General features: G+C 38.4%; 1 protein-coding gene across 1 annotated transcript in view; it reads right to left on the minus strand.

The window, feature by feature from the left end:
• CTTNBP2 (cortactin binding protein 2) overlaps positions 1 to 25,991 on the minus strand; it is a 74,082-nt gene extending 48,091 nt beyond the window's left edge. Inside the window, exons 1-3 of the mRNA XM_058021910.1 lie at positions 25,826 to 25,991; positions 14,078 to 14,185; positions 398 to 622 (exon numbers count right to left, since the gene is read on the minus strand). Coding sequence (XP_057877893.1) covers positions 398 to 622; positions 14,078 to 14,185; positions 25,826 to 25,894 — 402 coding nt within the window. The 5' untranslated portion in view covers positions 25,895 to 25,991. The remainder of the gene's footprint in view (positions 1 to 397; positions 623 to 14,077; positions 14,186 to 25,825) is intronic.
• Positions 25,992 to 26,309: the final 318 nt, after the last annotated feature.

Genomic DNA, 26,309 nt, shown 5'->3' on the forward strand with positions numbered 1-26,309 from the left:
ATGATTTATGAAATAGAGCCACCTAATATAAAAATAAAATAAATTATTTACATTATTCAGGTCAGAATGAAAATAGGTTCTTAAGGCTTCAACAGTATTGGTTTAAAAATATCTTGTGATGATGCTCAGTTCACACTGAGCTATCTACTTACAAATCCACTGTATCAACTTGTACCAGTTATATTTAATTTTTTTCCATAAATAGAGCTAAAATCACAGAACAAATGAAGTGTGCATACAAAATATGACCAGAAAACCAGCACCTCACCCTTTATGAAAATTAAGTGGCAACATTTTAACACTTGTGATGTTAATCAAGAAAAAGATGCAAATGAAAAATGTGACATGAAAGAATAAAGCAGGAGAGGGAGAAGGGAAAAAGTCAATAGCAGGATACCTTCTTTTGTCTGTTTTCAGCAGCAGCCAACTGAGCTGACATTCTTTCTTGCATTTTCCTGCAGTGAGCCATTACAGCTTCCAGAATGGACAGAGGGTTCATGCATATTGGCTTCTTTTCTTTATCACCAGCACCTGCCTCAAAGTCTCTCTGAAGAGCCAGAAATGGGTCGCTCAGATTAAACCTTCCGTATCGCTCCTGGATAAAAACCTCTTTGCGCCGGGCCTAACAGAAAAAAAAAGGCAAACTAAAACAGAGAAATAAAATGCATTCTTTGAAGTACATCCACACATAGAGGAAACTTACACTACAGGAAAAGCAATATACATCATTTAAAGTTTTAAAATATTTTCTTTAGGTATTCATGTACAACCTCTAAAAGAAAAATATGCCTCAAAAAATCAGAAAAACACCCACAGTGCAGAGAAACACTGTCAAGAAAGAAAAATCATCTAAAAATAGGGAAAAATATTTCTCTGCAACTTTGTTCAAATTCTGTTTTGAACAATAAGCAAAAGAACAAAAAAAAAAAAAAAAAAAGAAGAAGAATAAAGTTCTGATGTACAAAAGAGGAGAAAAAGAGGAGAAAGAGACCAAATACTTACTCTGGGTTAGCACATCATTTGGAAAGCTTTAAGTTAAAATTTTAACATATGAAAAGTTCATGAATGATAACACACATTTCAGGGCATGAGAAAACAAAGAGGAATGCAAGAGCTATGTTAGAAAAACCCCTCAAAGACTAACTACAAATTACCTCAGTGAACACCCAGCTTTTTTCTATATATTGTCAACAAAACTGAAATGTTCTCTTAAATGAGAATTTGTCTGGAAAAGAAACAAGTGGGCCTACATATTTTGATGCTTGAAATACGCCTAGTTTGTTTTTCATTGTGATAGTATAAATGGAAAATCTTTATTAAAAAGACCAGGTCTTTGGAACATAACTTCAGAAAAAGTTGACAGAGTTCACTCAGCCCTAAAGTCTAGTTTGGCTTACAAAGTCAGGTAGTGACTGATTGAAGTGATAAAAATAATAGATAGAACCTGAGAAAGAATAGATAGATAGAAGAAAGGTGCTTGAGGTCTGCAGGCTGACAAGACAAGTGTTACTTGTCCCATGATCTAATGAGGGAAATTTGAGTTGGACACAAATTATTTTCACTGAGAGTAACTAAACACCAGAACATGTTGCCCAGGGAAAACAGGTAACTTCTATCATTGGGAGATGTTCCAAGATAAACTGGATAAAGCCAAATGCAACTCAATCCATGTTTGACCTTACTCCTGCTTTAATAAGATTGGACTGAACAATCTCTCCAGGTGCCTTTACACCCTACATTACTGCATAATAAGTGATTTCTTCGAGGACTGTCATGTATTTATTTCTTTATTTATTTTAGCTTATAGAGGCTGGTAATCTTGTCAATTAACAAATGACAAAAAATGAGTTCTCAGAGGAAGGAAAAAAATCAAATATTGGAAGAAAATGTCTTACATCTTGCTTTGGATCACGACAATACTTTTAGTGACCTGGGAAACAGAACTTTAAGTCTGGGATATTTTCAAAAGTAAAAAATCAGCACTAAAAAATCTTTAGGGATTATGCAGCTATACAATACAGGGGGAAGGTTTATTCTCAAGTTTTCTCTCCTAAGTCTGTAGCCAACAAGAATCTGAAGGATGGGACTGTTATGATAAATTGCTTCTTTTATGACATTTTCAGGGAGCCTGTCTCCTACTACATACAGCAAGACACCTCATTCATCCTGCACCAACCTTTTTCAAGTTACCTCAAGTTATCTGCAAGCTACCTCATGGAAATTTTCACTTCTTAACCTGACCTTTTTGCAGTCACTGACCCCATTTACCAAGTGGCAAATGAAGATGGGCAGTGGGGTGCACAGGGAGAGAAAAAAATGAAAATGGCTTGTGGGTAAAGTTGCAAATTCAGTATAAAAACTGGTCTGTAACTATTTGTTTCTTCCATTCCACTTCAGAAGAAAAGAAAAATTTATTTTCAGTAACCAAATGGAGAATTATGAAGTCTAATTAGACTTTTTCCACCTATTATTGAAACAAGAATGTGAGGGGTCAAGGAGGTCTTCAAATACTATACCTATTACTGTGGACTTACAGGTAAAAGCATAAAGCTAGGGAACATAAATATGATCAATTAATGGATATTAGAAATAAGCCAAATAATGAAAACAAAAAAATTAATCACATAAGCTACATTATTAGTTTTATATCCTTATAATTTATGTTGATATTAGTTGCATACATTCATTGAAATAAGCTGTCATAATTAGCAACATAATTCACACAAGCAACAGAGTTTTTAAGGTTAATACAGTATTTTCCCCTTATGTATCTCAGAGTTTCCTCTTCATTTATCTGCCAAGTTAAGAGAGGTCGGCGAGTCCAAATCTTCCATGCAGCAAGTGATGATAAACATCAAAAATAGGACTGCATGTCCTACACTGCTGGGGAACAACGGAACTGAATTAAAGCTGCCCCAGAACCCTTCAACAAAATTTCCTTCCTTTCAAGAGCATTTGTTGTTCTGATTAATTTCCTTTTCTACATTTACCAGAATTGTTTCAACAGATGTTGACAGGTTCATATTAATATTTTCTCTTGACATATGAATTAGGGAGTGATAAGTTTTCTAAAACTAACCAGTACAGAAGAGGAGGCAGTAAAAGCTTATTTTATATATTATGCTAAAGATGAGGGTGAGCCATTCATTCTAAATAAAACTAAAAGGGTAATTGATTTTTTTAAAAGAGGAAGATGTCTGAAAAGAGAACATGTTTATAAATCTTATTCACTGAAATGATACAGTTTCTTTAAGTGATTTTTTTGTAGCTATTCAATTAAGCAAAATAGAATTCTCAGTGAGTATATACTCACAATAAAAGCAGTACTTTCAGATACACCTGTAAAATATCAGACTGGAGGACATCATGCTTTTCTATGATGAGTTAAGAATGAGTCTTTAAAGAATGATATCAACTTTCATACACAGTTGAGTTCGGGGGCTTTGTTAGTTTTTTTTAGTTGCATATTTTTAATGCAGATGTGAATGAATGTTTTCAAAGTGTCGTAAGATGCTACTTCCATATGAAGTTGTATAGGAAAAATTTAAAATGGAAATGTAAATTTCAGTAACTGATGAAATAGTATCCTGCAGCATGACTTCTGTCAATGAACACGTGATGTTCAATTTCTCCTTACAATTTTAACTGCATTCTAAATTCCTTTCTTCAGCACAGTGATGGTGCATACCCATGCAAAATCTACAAGAGAGTTAAATTTTAATGAACTCCATACTATATGAAAAATACTTTACCAATATATTCGAAGTGTTGTATTCCATGTTAAATGTCAAGTATAAGACAAAACACTTGTCTGTCCATTTTAAGGATGGAAAAATGGAAATTGCCTGGACAAAACTGACAATCATAACAGGCCACTAGTTTAAAAAGAGTGAAAATAGTAGAATTGAGAAATTGGAGGGTACAATCAGCAAGTTAAACAAAACTAGCATACAGGCTGATTATGCTCTAATGGACCTAAATATTTGTTCTGCACTATAAGGACACGCTCTTTATGGATGACTGAGAAGTACCATGAAAGAAGTCAAATCATTTGGTAGAGGTGCTAATAAAAGAAAATATACTCAGGAATTTTTAATGGGAGACACATATACTCATAAAAAGCATTCAAACCTATCTTGAGGAACTATCTCGTAACAGTCATAAGGCATGCAAATACATAAACGAAATTTCTTACCCTACAGTAAAGTGCATGAGATGTTAAGTTTTCCTATAAAAGCTGTCCCAAGCATGAAAATAATATCCAAAAGCTGCATTATTCTCTCATTTAAAACAACACAAAAAATTTAAAAAATAAATTATAGTTTGCAAAGTGTCCCTGTCTCTCAGAATCATACAGCTTTAAATCCAAGCTTTTAAAAAACATTTTTCAAGGTAAAAAGCTCTGAATAAAAGAGTGTGTGTTGTTTTAGAAGGCTATTCACAGTATCCTTAGGAGATTTTCTGTTTCATGCAAGTATCCAAATATAATAGTGCTTTACAAAAAGCTGTATAATTCTCCTCTCTAAGCTTTAAAAAGCATCCTTGATAAAAGCACAAAGTGCCAAACAATTAATTCAGATCTCTGTGTTCAGAAGGACAAACATTTAAGTAACATTTAAACAATCCTGACAAGTACTGACATAGAATTTTACCACCAAGGTAATGATCAAGTCTGAATTTTCTTAGGGGTCTAACTCCATAAAAGGAGAGTGTCATCCAGTGACACCAGATTGTTATTACCACAATATTGATAAGTAGCACAACCTCCTTCTTTTTCTCCCTGTTACTGGACAAAAACCTCTATGAAAGGAAAAGTACAGACAGACAGGACAGACAGACATATGCTTCCAATTCTTCATTATTAATTTTCTCCCTTAGAGTACTAAAACCTCACTATTTTGAGGCTGCAGATTTTAAAAGGAAAATTCCATACTAAAAGGCAAAGATCAGTTACTAACAGATCAATCCCAACAAGAAAAAAAGCAGTGCAGTGAATATAAAATATTCTTCACACAATGTAAAAGGTGAAATTCAAGCCTTGCACTAAGTTTCTAAATGAGGAAAAAGTCCATGTCATGAAACAACATGTGGTTCTGACTGAGAAAAGCCATCTAGATATTCCATATAAAGATTACACTAGATCTATTTTATGACAGCTTTGTTGTCTGGTGCTTAAACATTTGAAAATTATAGGCCAATATTTTGTCAGGAAGTATCACTGTTTGATGCTCTGATTATCTAACCGCCCAGACATTTATTTCTGAAAATAATACAGATTTTCATACTGATAATGAGTGTCAGCTGATAGAAGAGACTTGAGCTCTCTGGTTACTTTAAATAACCATTTGTCATCTAGACTTTTTTTGCATGTTCAAATTTATAGTCGAAATTCATGCAAATCAATTCATAATTCTTTGCATGGAAATCTGTCAGAAATTCTTCTGAAGTGTTGAAGGAAATCTGACTTCATCTCTAACCAAAATAGAGCACTTTAACCTTCAGGCTTAGCAGTTAAAAACAAAGCTTCTTCAGCTCAGTAACAAAAGATACCAAAGACATAACACTAAAACTTTTACTAAATCAATCTGTGTTTCTGTTTGAGTATTGAGATGTTCGTATTTCCAAGCTATCAAAATCTCAGTTAAGATAGCATCCCGCATTACTTCATGGCAATTAAACTATTACCAAGTTTTACATATTTTAATTAAAAATTATGCAAGTTATGTATTTACAATGCCATCATCAGGCAAAGTCATCATGAATTCACAGAGGGAAAGGGCTGTTTAGGTAGTTCGATATCCTTCTGTGCAGAGGCAACCACCTCACGGATGAAGGGATGGAAGTGGATGTAGTTTCCCTGCATTTTAGTAAAGCTTTTGATACTGTCCCTCACAGCACCCTTCTGGACAAGTTCTCCAAAACTCTGTGGAATGAGCAGGTTCAGAGTTGGGTGAAGAACTGGCTGAAGGCTTGTAGTGATGTAGATGTACACCAGTCAGTGTACACCTGGCTGGGGACTGCCATCAGCAGTACTCCTCAGAGCTCAATCCTAGGGACAGTTCTCTTGCACACATTCATTCAGCAATGGTCTGGATGCAGGAGTCAAATGCACCATGAGCCAAGCTGCTGATGACACCAAACTGGGAAATGCTGTTGACTTGAGGACAGGAGCAGCCCTGCAGAGAGGGATCTGAGGGAGGGATCAATGAGAGTCAGTTCTGTGTGCCCAGGCAGCCAAGAGGGCAAAGCCCATCCTGGGCTGATCAAACACAACATCAGCACCAGCTGGGCAAAAGGGACAATCATCCCACTCTATTCAGCTTTGGAGCAGCCTCAATGGGAGTGCAGTGTGCAGTGCTGGGCTCTGCAGTTCAAGAAGGATGTGGAGGTGAGTGAATGCACTTAGAGGAGGGCAACAAAGCTGGTGAAAGGGCTGAAAGGAATGTCCTGGGAGGGGGGGTGGGGGCAACGGCTCTGAGCTTATCAGATCTGGAGGAAAGGACACTGAGGGGTGACCTCATTCCTCTGTACAGATTCCCTAGGATGGGAAGGGGAGAGGGAGGGGCTACTCTCTCTCCCTGAGATCCATTTAGAGGAATGGTTCAAAAATTGCACCAGGAGAAGTTCAGACTGGACATCAGGAAGCATTTCTTTAGTAAGATGGTGGTTAAACACTGGAACAGGCTTCCTAGAGAGGTGATCAATGCCCCAAGCCTGTCAGTGTTCAAGAGGCGCTTGGACAATGCTCTTGAAACACGCCTTATGTTTTTGTCAGTCCTGAAGTGGGTCAGGCAGCTGGACTAGATGATCATTGTTCATATCCTTTCAACTGAAGTAGTCTCTTCTATTTACTCTATAGATTTATTTGAGGCAGATTATGAGAACTCAGTGTTTTCAACTTATTTTTAATATTCACTGGAAGGTAAATTGTGAGAGCAATATGTATTACCTCCAAGAAGAATTTAATTTTTGATAGTACCCATAGTGAAGAAGATGAATGAGCAAACACATTTTACTAATTTTTTTTTGATTGATAGAAAGGCACATTTTAAAATAAGCAACACTGGATTTTATGTCTTGGGTTTTATGCTGTTTTTCAAAACTTCAAAGCAATTTTTCAGCTAGAACTCCTTCAATAGCATTACAGTTAGCAATTTTAAAATTGTCACGTAACAGCTTATATCTCCAAAATATGTAGCTGAAATTTTACTTTGCTACCTCAGTGCTAGTTCACCATAATCACTGTTGCTCTATTTTCTCAGATTTTTCATTTATTAATAAAAATGAAACTCTGTCTGTAGTAAGAGACCTAGTGGTAAGTATTTTTACTACAGTGACAGAGCTTCTAAGACCTATGCCCCTCTCTGTGAGAGCAGCAGGTGGAAGGATCTGTCCACCATTTGAACAGCATCAAAATGGTGTGGGAGGGAGAAATGCCTGGGAACATACACACCCAAGAACAACAAAAGTAATCGAAACTGTGTATTTGCAAAGGTGTTGAAAAGGGCTGCAATCAAATCTCTTGTCTCATTCACAATTATTTTTGACAGATTATTACCTTTTTTTTTTGGAAGAACCAAGAACAAACCTTATACCTTTTAAATTTCTTCTTCAGCAACACTAACATGAAGAGACACAAAAACCAAGGAAAAAAGGTTATGTACTCAGTTGTACTTGAGCATTGCTATCAGTGAAACTACCTGTACCATTTAGTGGCATAGGGAAAATGTGTTCCCTGAACTAGGAAATGGAAAAATTTGGGTAATGTAACATAGATAACAGATGACCCAGTTACATTTTTCATTGTCAGTAATGTGGGTAATGATGGCAAACAGATAAAACATTTTAAAAAAGTCACATCTGCATAATTCACAAAGATCAAAGAAATGGAGATTAACATCATGTTGTGATATTTTATTATTATTGTTACTATTACAAATAATGTGTGCATCTATCTCTACCCACTAGTTTATGTTGGATTATGCAGAAAGATCAAACAAGGGTGGGAGAAATAAAGTAGAAAAAGAAAACAGAATTTATCCAAATAAAAAATAAAAAAATTAAAATAAAAAAATATTTATCCAAATAAAAAACCAGCAGAATACTTTCAGGTAAATTGGTAGGATCATGTCTGCCAACAATAAAGATATTCAGATCTTATGTGAAAAAGAAAAGAAGATTATGATCAATTTAACAATCACTGCTGGAATGAAGAGTGAAAAGGCTGTTTGCAATGCAAGGCCATAGAATTTCACACTAGAAAATAAGCCTCATAGATTCATAATTGTGTTCTCCAGCTTTAGGAGAGCCTGGAATACAGGATGGTGAAGTCACCATCCCTCGATGTGTTTAAGGGAAGACTGGATGTGGCACTTGGTGCCATGATCTAGTTGAGGTAGTAGAACATGGGTTGGACTCAATGATCTTCAAGGTCTCCTCCAACCTAGAAATTCTGTGATTCTGTGAATTCACCTGAGTAGTGAAGCAGCACAGATGCAGATGGTTTAGGAAAAGCTTAATGTCCCCCTTTTGTGAACAGCAAATAACTACCACAAGAAGTGATTTAACATGACTGAAAATTTATTTTGGCAATAAATTCTAGAAGTGGCCTTTATATGTGTCAAAATAGCAGGACCACTCAGATCATCAAAGTTAACAGTCCAGGGATTGCTGCTGCCACAAGCCCAACATCTATTGGAAAAAGTGAGACTTGATTCCATTCATAACAAAGTGTACACTTACACAATTACTACTAGAAAAAAATGAATGTAAGTAACTATAACACAATATAAAGTAACAGAATATATAAACCATGATCAAATAGGGGCAAATCAAAATCTGAACAGTAAGGCTGTAATAAACAATGCCTCTTCAATTAGGTTCAAAGAGCATGCTTCATTACTCTAAAATTTGAAATGAACAGACATAGAAACAGTTTCAAACTAAATACTACAACAAATAATTTCATCCAATAACTTATCTGAGGTTTATCTCTATTTCATAATTTCCTTGAAATCAATTTTAAATAGCTTGCAATAGTGAAATACTAGATTTTGTCTGATCCATCCAGAAAAGTACACTAAACTCTTGTTAGGAAAGTAAAAATTCTAAGCATAACCAGACACATTGGACAGGTAAAGATAAATTAAATTTAAGAGAAGAGAAAATGCATACACAACCATCATTAAATCAGAATGCTAAGGCAGGTCCACTCAAGCAGTTCATTCACACACACTTTTAACATATATGTAAAAAATGGCCTTTATCATTATAAACTCCAATACTTATAAGCTACCCATAATTTCTGAAAAAATCTCAATTCTAAAACAAGTGAGCCTTCTGTGATCCTCCCTTTGGAAAGACTTGTGTTAAAATACTGAATTTCTCAAGGAATTGAATACTGATATCCCAGTAATTCTAAAACAATTAACAGGAGAGCTGGAAGCTGAAAACTGGAAGTCAATATACTATGCATCAGCTATGTCAAAGAAACATCGTGCAAATCTACACAGTAATCACTATACTCTCTTAAAAGCTGTTTATCCTTTTAAACCTTGCATTTTTAGACTGTAAGATTTTTAAATAAAGCTAATAGAATTGGTGACTAAACTTGAATGTGAGTATGAGGTATTGTTACAGGATGCATTATTTGCTTCCTTTTGACCTATCTATTTCATTACATTAATATTTGTACCTTCATTAAAGAATTCTTCAAGAACTCATATATTTTTGCTAAGGCAAGTCACAAATTGTCTTACATGGATTTCTACTTGGACATAATGCAGAAACTATGATTTATTTGTAGCTCCACTGATTAAAATGCATGCCTGACAAAATGCTTAGATTCAGGGAGATAAAATTCACCCAGAACTAGCTTCTACACCAGTGATTTTTTTCTTATTATCTTTTTATAAATTTAGGTAGTCTGACTCAAATTCTCTGAGCAGTCCAATTAGCAAAGTCTGACTTTCCCTAGCTCTGTACTCTACAATTCCTATACAGTGCTCAATAAAGGACAACACAAATCTCTGCCTTCCCTTTAACTAAGGCCCTAAAAACAGTACAAATTTTCTTACTCAGCTGCCTGGTTTTATGACACTACCTATTTTTGAAATGTTTAGCATTTTGTCAGATTTTAAAAAACTGGGTGAAAGATTAAACAGATGTTGGTACCAACACATATACAGAAAATAAGCTTTCATATCTTAGGAAGTTACAGTAAAAATTAAATATAGTAAGGTTTTCCAACACTGAAGAAACACCTATAACCAAGTTCACATTGCCATTCACATATTGTCTTCCTGACTCAGCCAAGCACATATACAGAATCTGTTGATTTGGAGCTCACTTAAGCTCAGAAAAAAGCTCACTGATACTGCAGTCAATTTTAATTAACCAAAAATATATCCACTGTTGGTACTGGCAGTTATTTTAGATATTTTTTTAATTCACTAGTGATTTTTCTCAACAACCAAATAAAGTTCTAAATCCATGCACTGTGGTATATTAAAAAAATCTATTGTTGTAAAAATTTGTCTTTTTTTGTTTATATTAAATAACATATACCACAGAAGCAAGCATACATTTTCAATTTACCATTTACCACCTAGTGAAATCTACATAAGCACATAAATGTATTTGTACAATAAACAGAAATCCCAACTGAATGTGGCTTTAAAATTTTAGATGAAAAATAACCTCCGAATGATTTAACTTTATGAGACATTTACTACAAAATGCAGTATTTAGTATTTACAATCCTATTCTTGATAGCTATTACTACCACATCAATTCCTCACATGAGGGTCAATGCACATAAAAAAGATCCTCTAGAAAATAAACAGCCACAGCAACCACTGTTTATCTGGGGGAAAAAACCCAACAAATGAACATTGTATCTGAGATCACAGCTGTGGGAGGTCAGAGCAGTACTTTGGTTATACGGCCACATTACCTGCACATTAGGAATAAATGATCCCCTTATTACAGGCAGACACTTTATTGGGATAATTGAGACAGATGCAGGCAGCAGTTATAGTTAAGTCTTCCTCCATCTTTAACTATATGGACACTCAATAGCAATTATTCAGCAAGTTATTTCTCCTTAATGGAATAATTTTAATGATTTAAATGGTAATCTAATTTTAATTGTAGCATAACCATGATCATGAAGCTACTCAAATACAGAAAATAGAGATTCAAAAACAGAGAAATCATGTTCATCACTTGGTGTAGTGGTTATACAAAATCAGAGCTATAGTGAGAAAGATTTACACAAAGATCCTTTGAGATGAATCCTGATGCTCTTCTCCACAGTAAATTAAGTTATGACTTGGAGAATAAACATGGGAATTTGACTCTAAGCATTACTTTTCCAAGTCTGTTGGCTTTCAAAGGGCTGAACTTGTCCAGCAACTTAAACTGCCCTGATTAATAATTACTGTAACTATTTCACACAGGAATCAGTTATAAACAGATGACATCTGCATATTTGCTACAAATTTCTTCTTGAAGTTTTGGTTTTGTTTCAAAAGTGATCATCAAGGTATCTAAAATTTATATAAAATCCAATGGAAACTCTACAGCACATGATGAATAAAAGGCACAATAAAAAGCTTTAACTGTTACATGTGACACTGGGTTTGATTCTTTCTAATTTATCATGTGGTACAAATTCCATTACCTTAATAAAAATCAACACTCTACTAACTAAACTTATCTTCCCTCCCCATCCCAGCCCCCAGGATGTTTAATTTAACAAGATTTCTTCACATAATCTCAAACTGCTGGCCTTTCACTTAAGAGGAAAGGAAGAACACATTCTCTACTATACTGTTGGAAATTATCAGGCTCTGATCTATCATAGAAATTGGGCTTTGAAACAGCCCTGAGCTACTACTAGGATAACAGAAACCCCACAACAGGCCAACTTCTCCATCACACAAAAATACACTCACAAACCTTTACTAATTTTGAAACAGACCATCATCTCTTTTTGAAATGTTAGTCTTTTCCCTTATAGGAAAACAATTTCCTTCTTGCTTTAAGGATAGCAAACTAGGTATACCTGTTTGTTGCAGCAAATCAAAGTATTAAATCTGACACAATTCCAATGGAATTTTCTTGTTACACACTTTTCTATTTGGCTAGCTAGTTGTTTTTGTGTGCTGCTCAGAGAATCCTGCTACTAATGCTGCTGACTTGTGGCTTCCCAAGAAGATCCAGAAGTATCATGCTACAACCTATCAGCCTACAGTTCTTCAGCAGGTACAGCTTCCAAGCTTCCCAGTACTGGTGCTGCTAACCAGGCAAGCTGCCAGGGAGATTTGAGTTATACACAGAGTTTGTTTAGAGAAACTAGAGATTGAGATACAGGAGAAAAAAAACCCAAAAACCTACCAAACAAAAATATCCCATCCCCCCCAAATTTCAACATTTAAATACCTTATGTGAAATTGAACTATTTTTCATATTTATCTGTGTTCATCATCAAAACTCACTATATACATACTGGCCATTTCAGCAGGTGCATCTGAATTTGATATAGACTTTTTTCCTCCTGGGTCTGCACTGTTCTGAATACTTAATGTTTACTATCATTAAATGTTTACTGCATTTTCCCCTTTTTTTCTCCATTTTGATCCATTTCAATATATACTTTTTTATATGTAGCATAGTAGGTTGTTCCTGAATATTTACTAGAAAAATGGACTGAATATTCTATTTGCATTCCTTCAAAGTTAGAAGAGAAAAAAAAAAGAATTTCTGGATGTGCTGTGCACATTATTTTCACTTTACAAAACTTTACCTGGCAGACAGGGAAAATAAAATTCCTTGTCCAGGAAAATGAACTGTGAAATTGTGAAACAGCAAGATGAAAAGGCAGCACATTCCAACATAAGCATATAACTGAAGGCCAAACAAAAAAATAACTTCAAAGTGCAGTAATACTCCAGAAAAATACTGCTCCTAGTGTCTTATTGTCATTACAAAATGATAATTACATTTTAGAAGAGAGATTTATACCTATAATGCCTTTGGTTATTAATTTGTGTATATCAATGTCAGCTACTTTAAAGCTCCATTTGCAACAGGTGATCTGAAGCCATCACAAAACAACTTAAAACTGAATAAAAATGCATTTAAATATGTTACTGTGATATTTCAAATGGGAAATGTTCCCAGTCTACTTGATAATAATAATATGTATAATAATTATACATACGACCAAAAATTAGCACTAGATGTATTTTATTACATTAAGGTTTAACTTTGCAATACTTTCAATACCTTGAAGAGTACAATTTCTCCTTATTCAAGCATGAAGCTATAAATATTTTTAAACCATAGAATAATGTTTTTCACCCAAACCTGCAGTCTGTTTGGCAGCTCTGTTAAATTTTATTTTGTTCCAGATCAACATTAAAATCAATACGGTCATTTTAAAAAAATCGTATTTTAATTAGTTTTGTTTGTACATTTCCAAACTTAGTTCCAACTAAGTTGCCTTTCAGACTGCAATCTTCTGAAGCAGAAAACTAACCTTCACATGTACCTAACAATAAAAATCTAACCAAATACTTGTATGTGCTGTTAAGAGCATGTATCTTGTATTTCACCTTATATTAACAAAGGCAAGCAAACAAAAAAAGCTACAAAAATATTTGTCCCTACTTCCATCTCACTGAAAATGAGAGCACTGAATAGAGTGTATGAATGAATATAGCCCATCAGAACAAATTACAAATGGACCGAATTTTTCTTTGAAGTGATTCCTTCCTTTCACAAATAACAGACTTTAGAATATAAAGTAATTTAAAGAGCAAGCAATATCACAGGTTTTTCACTTATTTGTTTGAAATTTTGTTGGTGTTTTAGGCCAAACTTACACAGAAATATCAAATGGCTACAACTAAACAAGAACGTATTTTGTGATTATTGACATTCAGGAAACCAAAACTTTAAAAATCACAATTTACTCCTCCACTAACAATATTCTATGTACAGTACAAAGGAAGAGGCAAAAGAGAATTTCAAAAATAGCCTAAAAGCAAACCACAACAACGGAGTAACTTACCCGCAAGGCTTCGATCACAAGGTCTCGTGCTTCTAGCTCTCCTTCCATTACACTCAAAAGCATTCTCAGTTCTGGCTTGCTCAGGTTATCCACATCAAACTCTCTTGTCTGTAAGAAATAAAACACTGATGAGCACACTGACTACAATAGTTGCTGTAATTTACTGTAAAACACAGATGTGTCAGCATTCATCTACAGTTGTCAAAAGCTGGTGTCTTTATTTGTACTATATAAAGTCAAAATTAATAGCAGATAGTCTGATTACTTTTTTAAGTACAGAAATTAAAGCTCTCCCATATTATATTGTTTCAAATTGTTGCAAGGGATCAGTCCTGCAGTGTCTTGTGAATGATGAAGGTGAAATGGTAAAGCAGCTAACTTTGTGACTTTGTTCCCTTGTGCAGTTTCACAGAGGCTGAAACAATTGAAGAGATGTGAAACAGCACTACAGGGAGGAAGGCAAGAGAGGGGGAAAGGATCTTAACCACAGCACACCTAAGGCACCTGTGCAAACAGCTACCAAGTTACCACCACACACTGGGCCCAAGGTGAACTTCTGAAGAACAATTTGTGAAAAGACATGAAGTCTTATGTGCATGCTTTATTTGCAGTCTCATTTGTTTGGCTGGAGGGAACAGTTCAGGTTTAGGAGGCACTAACATTCTTAGCAGCAGTGTCTTTTCATTCCACAGTTAATAACAATGGTGTAGGTCTGACTGCCACCCTGGGCAAGACAGGAGAATGGGTTTATACTGATGAATAAAATCACTGAGCACATACTCAGTGTACACTGGGAATACCAGCACGGCCTCTGTAAAAACAAATTCACTTCACAAACTGTAGCAGTTCTGTAACAACATCAACAGGCACACGGTAAAGTGGATCCACTGCACACTGATGAATTTGAATTTTCCAGAAGCTTTGGACAAGGTTCTGCATCCAATATTATACAGAAACTCCTATCCAAATGTGTAAGAATAAAAGACACTTAATGGATAGGAAACAAACATCATGGGTAACAACCACGCTCCAAGATGGAAATAGGAAAGCAGGGGGCACCTCTGGGACCAGCCTTATTCAAGTTCTTCATAAATTGCCTGGAAAAAGGACAGAGAAGTGGCAGATACAGCTATTTCATGTGGAAGCTGGCACATAATTCTTCACTTACAGGTGAACAGCCTCCTTTTACTGCTACATAAACCCCTGGTAATCCCACATCTCAAGGACTGCATAAAGTCTTTATCTAAAAAGTATAGAATTGGCTAACCAAAAGAATGAAGAGAAAAGGAGTAAGTACTATATGGGAAAACACTACAAACCTGGAAGTCTTGATTTTGGAGGTGTGATGAGGAAAATGTTATAATATTCACAAAATCATAAATGTAGATAAAATTAATGTAATTCTGTTTTTCACCATCCACAATGCTAACACAAGTAGGCACTTAGTGAATTTAGAAGGGGATTAATTGCAGAGAGAGAAAAAAAAAATTATTCCATGTGCTAGATTCAGCTGCCCAGATTGATTTTCAATATGCTATTATTTCCTGTAAGGTAAACACTAGACTCCTAGCTATGATCTAGATGTGTTTACTAGAAAGCCCTGCAAAGCAAACACTCAGCTATCTTCAGTGTGAAGTAATCTGTTGCTGTTACCGTGAAGTAATCACCAAATTAGGTGAGCAATGTATGTGGATATACTGTATTTTCTCCAAAGCACATACAATCTTAACATTCAGCTACTCAAAACTTAACTTCAGTAGAGAAAAATCCAATAAGGATTAAGGCAAGTACCATTTCTACTTTTTCAAGGCTAGAGGATGGCAGAACAGTTGTTCTCAGGCTAGAAGGCCATAGATCTAAAATACCCAAAAGTTGGATCTGTGCTAGTATTAGTGTTACACTTTTACTTTGCAGTGAAAAGATGCAGAGGTGCACAAATGGCTAGAACTCTGTGCCAGAGCTTCAGCTATTTACATGCACTATATGTTGGCTTGAGTTTCCTCATTCAGGTGAGTAACACGGATCAAGCTCCCTGCACAAGTGGGGCATCCCAGAGCACAGGGTTATGTCCAGACACATCCTGAATATCTCCACAGCCTCTCTGGGCAACCTGCTCCAGTGCTCACTCACCTGCACAGTAATGAAGTTCCTCCTCATACTCAGGTGGAACTTGCTGTGCACCAGGTTCTGCCATTGCCTCTCCAATGACCGCTTGGTACCACTCAGCACAGCCTGGGCTCCATCCCCTTGGCACCCTCCCTTCAGATGAGGCTGAGGATGAGGTTCCCTCGTTTGTCCTCATAAGAAATGCTCCAATCACCCTATTTCTATTAACCATAACTGTTTTGAAGATGGGGCCATCCATTCCAACCAGAACTTTAGGCTGAACAACAGTTATCTTCTATTTTTGCTGCCTGGGTCAACTATTCCAGCAATCCAAAAAACAGCTCTTCCTCTCCATACCAATGAATCATGAGAAACAACTGGTTTCTCTGAAGGCTTTTGTCCAATATATGCTGCAGCAGCCTCTCACAGTGCTCCTCACAATTCTATATAATGCTCATATAATGCTGATCTAAGGACACATATAAAATGAGAAATCACTAAACTTTTCCAGCTCCTCACGCAATCTAGTGTCAGTAGAGTAGATTTTACCTTCCTGACCACGGCAGTTTTCACACTTGGCATTTCTAATTACTAAATTTAATTCGGTCAGATACAAGGACCACTTATCTACCATCCTTCTTCTGCAAACCACTTCACAAAACCTAATTCTTCAGGGATAGAAATTGGTTTCTTCATACAACTTCTTTTATAAGAAAGTCTCAATTTTTCAGATGGAAAACTAATACAGGGCTATTTTTTTTTACATAGAAAGCAAGTAATAGAGGGGCACCCAAAAATGTACAGCACATGTATAAAGGCAGATCTTTGTCAAATGACGGTCCCTCATGGGTGAAACATCTAATATCTGCAGTCTTTCCTGAGATATAAATGAAAATATTCTTAAAAAAAAAACATAGACATTCTTCAACATACTGTGGTGCAGTGATGAGATTTTTAACTAAGCGTCTGATTAAGCAATTACAAAAATTTTTTTCAAGTGTACACCTTGAACTAGAACATAAAAAGACAGCAAAAACTAGCAGTTAAGTGTGCTCTTTAGTAATTTACAGTTAGATATAAATAAACACAAAGAAACTTTAACAGAAAGACATTCCAACAAGATAGTAAAATGATTTTTATATTTTTAATTTTAAAGACATGAAATAAGAACTAGCCAAACCATTTCATATCTAAATGACTCTAGCATATGAGGCTAAAAACCCACTTACCCAAGCATCTTGTCTCCAAAAGCAGCCAACAAGGGATGCCTTGAGATCAGGACTAGAACAAAATAAGCCCTTAATAATACTTTCCAGAAATAGTCTCTCAAGCTCCAGCAATTTTCAGCTTGTTCACCTTCTGAGCCAGAAATTGACATTTTGTATACAGCAGCCGTCAGCTGACATATCTGTTGTGAACCTGCCCCCTTGCTCTTTGAATCTTTACGTAATTTTAGCATCCACAGTATTCCATAGCACAACTACACATTTTGTGTAGAATCACCACCTTTTTTGTCAGTTACTTCTGTCTGATGCCTTCTCATTTTAAAGTATGAAACTGTCCACAATCAACCAGAAGAGACACACAAACAGAAAAATTCTTTTTAGGATGAAAGAGAATAACATCATTTTTCTGGTCTTGTTTATTAATAATTGTATGCTCACTGAGGCTTTTTTTCCTCACAACTTTATTTGACAAATTCTGAAATTGGAATGACTACTTTTTTCCCATACTTTAATGTCATCTTCAACTTGTTCACTATGGACAAGCAACATCAAATCCATTCACACAGGATAAGAAGGTGTATGGCAGCCACTGAAGATGCTACCATGTCTTCTCCCCATACACATCCCTGAATCAGCACTCACAGAGCTGCAACATAACCCAACTGGACCAAAATGCATAGTTTAAACATCTGACATATTCCCAAGGACAGTTGTAAAAACGTCTTAAAGACCTGAATAGATAAAGCATATGATGAAATAAAACTATCCTCCCTCTTAAACACTCTGTGCCATCTTCTGTGCATCAAGATGTCAGTCATGGCAGGCCTGCCCCAAGTTCTTATTCAGATGCAGCACTGTTCGGCCAAGTCATAGAAAAAACTGCTGGTCAGACCTAGAGAAGTGTTCTTCCTAACATCTTCCAGTGAAGCACTAAGTCTTAGAACTCCAGAAAATAAAGAATGCATTAGTACCTCATGACTTATGTGTCACCTGGGGTTTTGCTAGAGTACTTGTGGTAGAGTGCCAGGTTGTAAAAATTTAACCATCAACTTAACAACTATGAAACCAAGCCAGCCATTGTATTGGTTTTATACAGAGATGTTGGAATACATTGCCCTAAAAGATATTTCATATATACAACCAAAACACAAGAGAACTTCTTCCTCTACCTCTTTCATATTTCAAAATGTTTGGTTTATTTGATCTCTAAGAATAAAGTACCTGAAAAACACTACTTCAGTTCTTTCTGTCTCCAAAACTCCATGTTATTCTTCCAGATCAGTTTAGTTAGGGGTGTATGTTGCCTGCACCAACAACACAGCAAACTGCTAATTAGATAAACTCATCCAACTACCTGCGTGTGTGTCACAAAAACCATACAGGCAAGATGATACCAGCATTGCTAAAGACTAAAATAAGCTCTGCCAAGCCAAAAGGAAGAAAAATCCATCAATTCTGAACAAGAGAAGGACTACTTAGAAGAGCAGTGATCAAATTGGAAAGGCATTTTCCAGCCTCCATTGCCTTTGGAAAAAATAGAAAGAAGATGAAATTGGAAGGTCACCATGAGGCACAGGAGTCTTTCTCACATGCAAAGCAATTTAGAGTAGAAATGGTAAAAGTCTTTACAGTTAAATGCATACCCCACTCTGAAAAAGAAACCAAAACCACACAAACACCAAAAACCAAAACAAAAAAAACCCAGAAAAATATGAGATTGGTAGTGCTAATAGTTTGGTTTTGCAGACATGGCCTGGTGGATAGCACTGGCAACCTCAGGAACTAAAGGTGCTGCTCATTCTGCTATTGCAGCAACTGTTCAAAACTCTGCTGCCTTCAGCAGAAGCTCAAAGAGATAGGTAAAGTATAAAAGCCACAAGTTTTACTTTCCCTAAACATAAAGGCAAAAAACAAATTAGCTGGGAATTAATCACAAATGACCATAGGAAACAAGCTCCTTCTTGCTCAGAAAGCTGTTTAAAAGATGGAGTAATAATCCAGGACTTGGGCAAGAAACCTGCGGAACATAATTGAGGGCTGGAAGGGTGGGAGTGGGGCAGGGAGAAGAATAAAAACAGTGTACAAGAAGACACATAGGGAAAAGCTGTCAAAAGTAAAAGAAGAAGTATTCTCAGAAGGGGAGGGAAAGGTACATATCTACATTTATTACATATTTTAACTTGAGTTCTCATCAATACACAGCACAATCCTCTTGAGGATTCACACAGCAGACTTCCCAGATAAGGTTCTAAAAATTAAAAAGATTTGCTATTACTTATTAGGCTACACAAAATAAACTTCTAGTATAGTGATGGCCCCACATCTGCCAGACCCATGAAACAACTGCACCAGAGAAACACAACCGTGGCTTGTATGTTTTAAAACACCAAGTATGTTTCCCAGGTACAACTCATCTGATCAAGTATAAATACCTATTTTCACTAATTCTCTTTAGTTTCCCATAGAGAACTACTTATTATGATTTGAAATGTCCCAGGACTCAGAGACAGCTTTTCTGGGACAGGCAGATTTGATCCAGAACTTAGGAGAGTCATCCATGCCAACTGGACTAGCAGCAGAAGTGCAGCTGGGATGCCCCAGAGTACCCCTAGGGGCCACTAAAGGTGAAAACCTAAAAGTGTGTGTCCTGTATGTATGTATGTAAACGAGGTTCCTAATGGTACCAGCTGTGCTAGCCAGGTACTTGAGGTCCTTTTATTTTCAATGGAGTAGAATCAGCCCAGTCAAACAAACAAAAAAGCTCTTCAGCTAACCACCAGCAGAATTATTTGCTCATGGCTCCACTTACTGTAATAGGATATTAAATATTGTGCATAAACATAGACACCTAAATTTAAATGTTTTGAACCCATTCACACCTCTACCCATACCTTCAAGAGCCAGCTGCCTAAGTCACTTCACTCAAAACCAGCGAAGTTCACAAACCTGTTTCTAAAACAGGTTATTCCTTCTAGCCCTTACTTCACCAGCTATAAAAGGAAGTGGGTATGTGGTCAAATGAATCATAGCCCTTTTCTAATAAAGAAAACTGCAAACAGAGAGACTGCTAAAAGAAGTGGTTATAATATCCACACAGTACTCATGAATACTTCAGGGAAAACCACAGTTTATTGCTTTGCCTGTGGAAGGCCTGTTCTTTAGTCTGAAACTAGGGTAAGAATCTGTGATCCTCTTCTTCACTAGAAATTATCTGATGCAAAAATACATGCCCATTCCCCACCACATCCAAGGTGAACTTCAGAAGATATAACCTTTAGGAAATTTTCTTAGTAACAGAAACACGTATGAAAGCAGAGAAATATCCTCCAAGGAAAAGCAATGTCATTGAATTTGCTCCCCAACTAATATGGAATTTTTTGCTGAAGAGAATATCATCTGCTGTTAACATTCAAGACTCATAAAATTTCATAGTCATACCTAAGGGATCATGAGGGTACTGTATATGCATTTAATTATAACATCCATTAGCTCAATGATTTTTATTGGATTGTTCACCACAAGAAGTTACCCACTTATTCTGCCCTCCTCAAGCACACCTCCCCAGCTTTCTGGGTTTATCAGAAGGTTTTCTTTAAACAGTGTGGGGGAGGTTTTGGTTAGCTATTGTGGGCTTTCCTGGCTTCAACCAACAGCAAAACTTTTAACAGTTTCAACATTAACCACAGATATACCTCAGAGCTGGGAAATTTGTTTTGGAAATAACAACAAAAAACCCCAACCAACCAGCCCCCAACCCCTACAAAATTACTAAGACACTGACCTTTATACATACCCAGATATTGTCACAGCTGTTAAAACATTTCTGCAATCTATTAAAAGCCACAAAGATACTTTGCCATTTTTTAGTTCAGTCTAAGCTAGGTTCAGTGCAACTTAGGCTTCTATAAAGATTGAGGTCCACAAATCTTCTATAATCATGTTTAAATTCTTAGGTTTAATGTGCAATTTATGTTCAGCAAGTTGCTTCCAAATAAGTCACAATTAGTAATTACAGGTTAAATACAGGTATGGGTACACACTGTTGAAGCTATCTCTGTTGGCCAGAATTTTACACCTTACTTTGTGCTATGGGAGAACCAAAACAAGGCCCAAGAAAGCTTTAACTCATGTATCACTTGTACATACCAGTACATCTCCCCTAAGCCTCCTTGACAGCTTCTGGCTTATATGTTCAAGGATTATACAGCTGTTTTAAATCAATTGTTCCTTTTCCTGGGTAGGAGTAGGTGCACAACCAGACTGCAAACTGCTGTCTTCCTGAGATCTTTTCTTCCTGTCCCAGTTTCCAACTCTATTCTATCTTGTTATATCCCCTCTGAGGCCAAAACAATGCTCACACAAATGAAGTCAAAGCAGTAGGGGAAACAACAGAACTTACTGCATCCATCAGCTTTACACCTCCCATGTCCCTTTCACATATCTGGCTCAGAATTTTCACCTCTGCACTTCACCTCTAATGACAGACAGTGTGACAGTCCACACTCAGAAGAGAAAGGAACATTTACAAAGTGGACTGCATTCAGTGGCTTTCTTTTCTCATCCCCAAAGATCTTCACAACACAGGAAGAGAAGACTGCTGCAGGTTGTGGAGTAGAAGGCATAGAAAAGGCAGTGCTGTAGTCTGGAGAAGGGGGAGGAGAGAAAGAAAGGAGGGTGGAAGTGTCACTGCAAGATGGATGGAGAGCAATGTCTCACCACAGAGAAGCAGGAGCACTAGAACAGACAGAACTGTGCTGTCTCTGCATGTCACCTACACGCTGAAACACAATGGCATCACACACCTGACTAGGAGAAAGTACCTCCTCTGAATGATAATGCAACACTGAAAACTTGTATTCAGATGATAACAGGGTTGCTAATGGTCCTTTTGTAAGTGACCTTTTTCTAGGATGTCACCTCTTGTAAGAGATATAGTCTTTGCTTTTCAAGGCTATGGTCTCATTTTCTACTACTTGCAGTAGTTTTCAGATAAGAATCTTTCCAACTGATCTAAATCAGCCTATATAATTGATATCATCAAGCCATAATTTAGCATTTCATTATATTGACCAGAATGGCAGTTCTACTACTAATATTCTTACAGATCAATAAATAGTGAATACACCAAGGTAGGCATAAAACACCCCACAATGTCACCACAAAGTATCATGGAATTTCTCTCGGTTTACATTTTTTTTTTTAGTATTGATGGTTTTTAATGTAGTGCAAGTTTTTTGTACTGTTACATGACCCACAGCAACCCAGAGTGATCCTGTGGGGTATGCACACATTCTCAGTGCAATTTTGTAGCAACATCCTTACTCACTCTAGTGGAGTCAAGGTTGCACTCAATCAATATCCACTACGTGTACAGCTTTACACACAGCTGAAGGTACTGTCTTTGCGGGGAAAATAACATTTATGCTTTTGATCACTGGTCAAGCAAAATCAAACCCCATAATTTTACTGAATAATTTCAACAGACTTCATGTTTGATATAACAGGCTTTTCATAGGCTTTGTTAAATCTACACTGAAGCTAAAGTGTGTGACAAGCCAACCCTCTCTGCACAGCAGGCTGATGTTCAATGTTTCAACAAAAAGACTGTCAAATTGGATTATTTCTTGCTATTATATAATCATTATTGGTAGACATTAGGCAGATGGAAGTCATTCAAAGATGTTTTAAAACACACACATATGTTTTCTCTCAATTCTAGTCCAAGCTGCATCAACACAATTTCAGTGACTTCAGTGCAATCATGCTGAGCAGGTATGAAAAAGGACCAGAACCACTCCCCTGCCATTTCTGCCTGTCATCCTTACCACCATAAAAATACCACTATTTTGTGGGAATGAAGGGATGGGCTCACCAAATGCTGTGCTTTATCCTAGGAAACTCAGAACAACAAGATTATCAGCTTTGCTCCTAAATGTAACACACTATAGAACAGTCTAGGCTTTTCCAGTCAAATTCCCTGGTGAATGTAAAGCACTTCCCTTTCTTTTCTACAGTGCTTCTGAAAAGAGCAGAAAAACTCTTTATTTTCCAGTGATGCTATTGATAATGTATCAAGACACAAGAATAGAATTTAGTATCAAGAAACCCTATTGTGCTGTCCTTCTGCTTGCAGCATAAAACTTACACATTAACACATTACTAATACAAATACTGCTTCTTCAGAAAAAGCTCAGGAAAGCTCACAGCTTTTTACTGCACCACTTGTGCAATCAGAATTCTGAGAACTAGAAGGAAAAAAATATAAAACAGAACAAAACTAAAACCCAAAAAAAGCCCTAACCTAAAACTGTACTTAAAACAATATTTTGTTATAAGTTGAAGTTTAGTGAGACTTATAAAACAGTCATCTGAATCATTATGGTCATCCAAAAAGTAAGCCAGATGATCCAATTCATAATTCTGTATCTCTAGTTTAAAGACAGAAAATAAGGCTATTCATACTAACCCTACAAAATAAATATTTAGGCATTATAAATGTATTGTTTTTAAAAAAAATAATTGCACAAAGGTTTTCTTTTTATTTTCCAAGAGAAAATTAATCAACAATAAAATGTTTATACTGGTAAGGAAAAAACCATAAACCAAAAAATTAGTAACCAAAGATAAGTTAAAAAGGAAAGCAGTATTTAAAAATATTTTGTTATTGCTCAAGTATAGCTATTATTTTTGTTAGGGAGAAACACACAGTTTACATCCGATCATCTCTTCACTTTTAAAAACATATTTTAAAATGAGTGCCCAGTGGAGAAATAGCCCTCCTACCTTTCACAATGGGAACACCAAATTGCATGAGTGGCTTATACTCCATTGCCTAACAGTGCAATACTGAAGTGCTATTTGATTACAGGCTACTTGTTTGATATTTTAAAACTGAAAATTAAGGCAGTTTTTTATTAATATGAATATAGTAAAGAATTTAGTATAAATAATTTTGATCAAAACCTGGGCTTTAAAGTATTTCAGCTTGTTTTCAGTAATTCTTACCTTAATATCCATTTTATCATTATGTCATTGTTTTAATAGACAGTGATGTTATAAATATGCACTGCGTTAGATTTGCTTTTTTAAAGGAAAACTGAATTTCCACAACACTGCAGATTTTAAGACACCAAGGACAATTATGTACACAGTTGGAACAAGGTTTCAGATAAGAACTAGTGCCTGTTTGGAAGTAAACAAGATAATAACAATAAAATGCTGGCAATAACCTAAATTTCAGAGAAATTAGTGCCCCTAGCTTCGGGAGTCATCGCCGTCAGGAACGATCCCGATCAGAACGGGCACCACCGCGGTCTTACCGCCCTCAACTTCGCATGTGGCTACGAGACCGAGCAGCCCCAGCCTGAGCCGGGACCTGCGGCTGTCGGCCAGGCGAGTACCGAGGGCTGCTCCGCCCGGGAAGTGCCCAAACAGGCCGGACCACGGCAGGTCCGGGATGCAGCGGGAGAGGGAGAGCCGCCGGGCTGCCAGAGATCTGCCACAGCACGGGCGAGGAGGAGCCATGGCCCAGCAGAGGCGCAGACCGCCCGAGCAGACGAGCCTCGCAGCCTTGCCTGGGGGCGTGTGGAGCAGGAGAGAGGAGCCCAGGGCCGGCCCAGGGGAGCGCAGCCCCCCCCGACACCGCTGTAACCATCGGCTGGCACCGCACCGCATCCCTCCCAGCTGCCTCACCCACCCGCAGAGAGGACACGCCAGCAGGGAGGGCGTTCTGCTCCGCTTCTGAGGATATCTGAAGCGGGGAGCCAGATCCTGCCCCTGGGGCGCGGGCCCTGGGAGCCGAGAGGTCTCCACACACCCGGGGCACGGGACAGGGACTTGGGGCGGGGGAATAGGACGGTGCCTCTGCTCCGAAAACGCCTCACGAGCGGCAGGCGAAAGCCAAGCGCCTTGCGGGCCCGGCAAAGGGTTAAAGAGCAACATTTCCCCGCGCCCCGATCTGACAGGTCCCGCCGCCCCGGCCGCTGTCAGCACCTCAGCCCTCCCGGAGAGCCGGGGCGCAGCCCCTCGCCGTGCGAACAGCGGGAAGGGCGGTGGGTGCGGGAGAGGCGAGACGGGGAGCGGAGCCCCCTCCATGCCCCTCACGGGCGCCGCACGCCGTTCCCCGCGCCGGAGCAGCGGGAGGAACAATGGGGGCGAGAACCCACCGCCCCCGCTGAGGGAAGAGGGAGAGCCGCAGGGAGGCAGACCCCGCGCCTCTCTCTGTTCTTGCCCGGGGCGGGACGGGGCTCGGCGGCGGCGGGTCCCACAGCGAACCCCGTCCCGCCCCGGGGGACAAGGAGGGCGGAGGGACGGAGCGGCGGAGGCAGGTCTCCGGGCACGGCTTCGTCCCAGCGCCATGGGGAAACCCTCCTCGCCGCGGCTGGATCGCACCCCCCTCTCCCGCCAGGCCGATTACCGCTGCCGTGGCCGCCGAGTCCTCCCGCCCGCCAGAGCCGGGCTCGCCGCTCGCTCCCTCCGTCGCCATCTTCCCGCTGTATCGGCTCCGGCGAGGAGCGCGGTGCGGAGCCGAGTGGCGGAGCCGCCACCGCCAGGCGCTTAACCCGCTCCCCGCCGGCAGCGATCCCGCCGGCAGCGAGGGCGCTTAACCCCTGCGGCGCCGCGCAGGCGGGGCTGCCGAGCCGAGCCGAGCCGCCCCCTGCGCCGGCAGAGGCGAGCGAGTGCCGCCGCCGGGCGCTCGGGCTTCCCCACCCACCCGCTCCCCGTGCTCCATACGGCGGCCCGGAGACAGGCGGAGGGGGAGCGGGACCTCGCCGCGGGCGGCCGGCGCGCAATGGTGGCGGAGGGGAGTGTCCCCGCTACCGCTACCCGGGCCCCACGCACGCATTGCTCTCCTCCCTATCCACCCCCGTGGTTTAGCAGCAGAAGAAGAAAAGGAAAGG

The sequence above is a fragment of the Melospiza georgiana genome, chromosome 4 (genome assembly GCF_028018845.1).
Source record: "Melospiza georgiana isolate bMelGeo1 chromosome 4, bMelGeo1.pri, whole genome shotgun sequence".
In the NCBI taxonomy this organism is placed as follows: domain Eukaryota; kingdom Metazoa; phylum Chordata; class Aves; order Passeriformes; family Passerellidae; genus Melospiza; species Melospiza georgiana.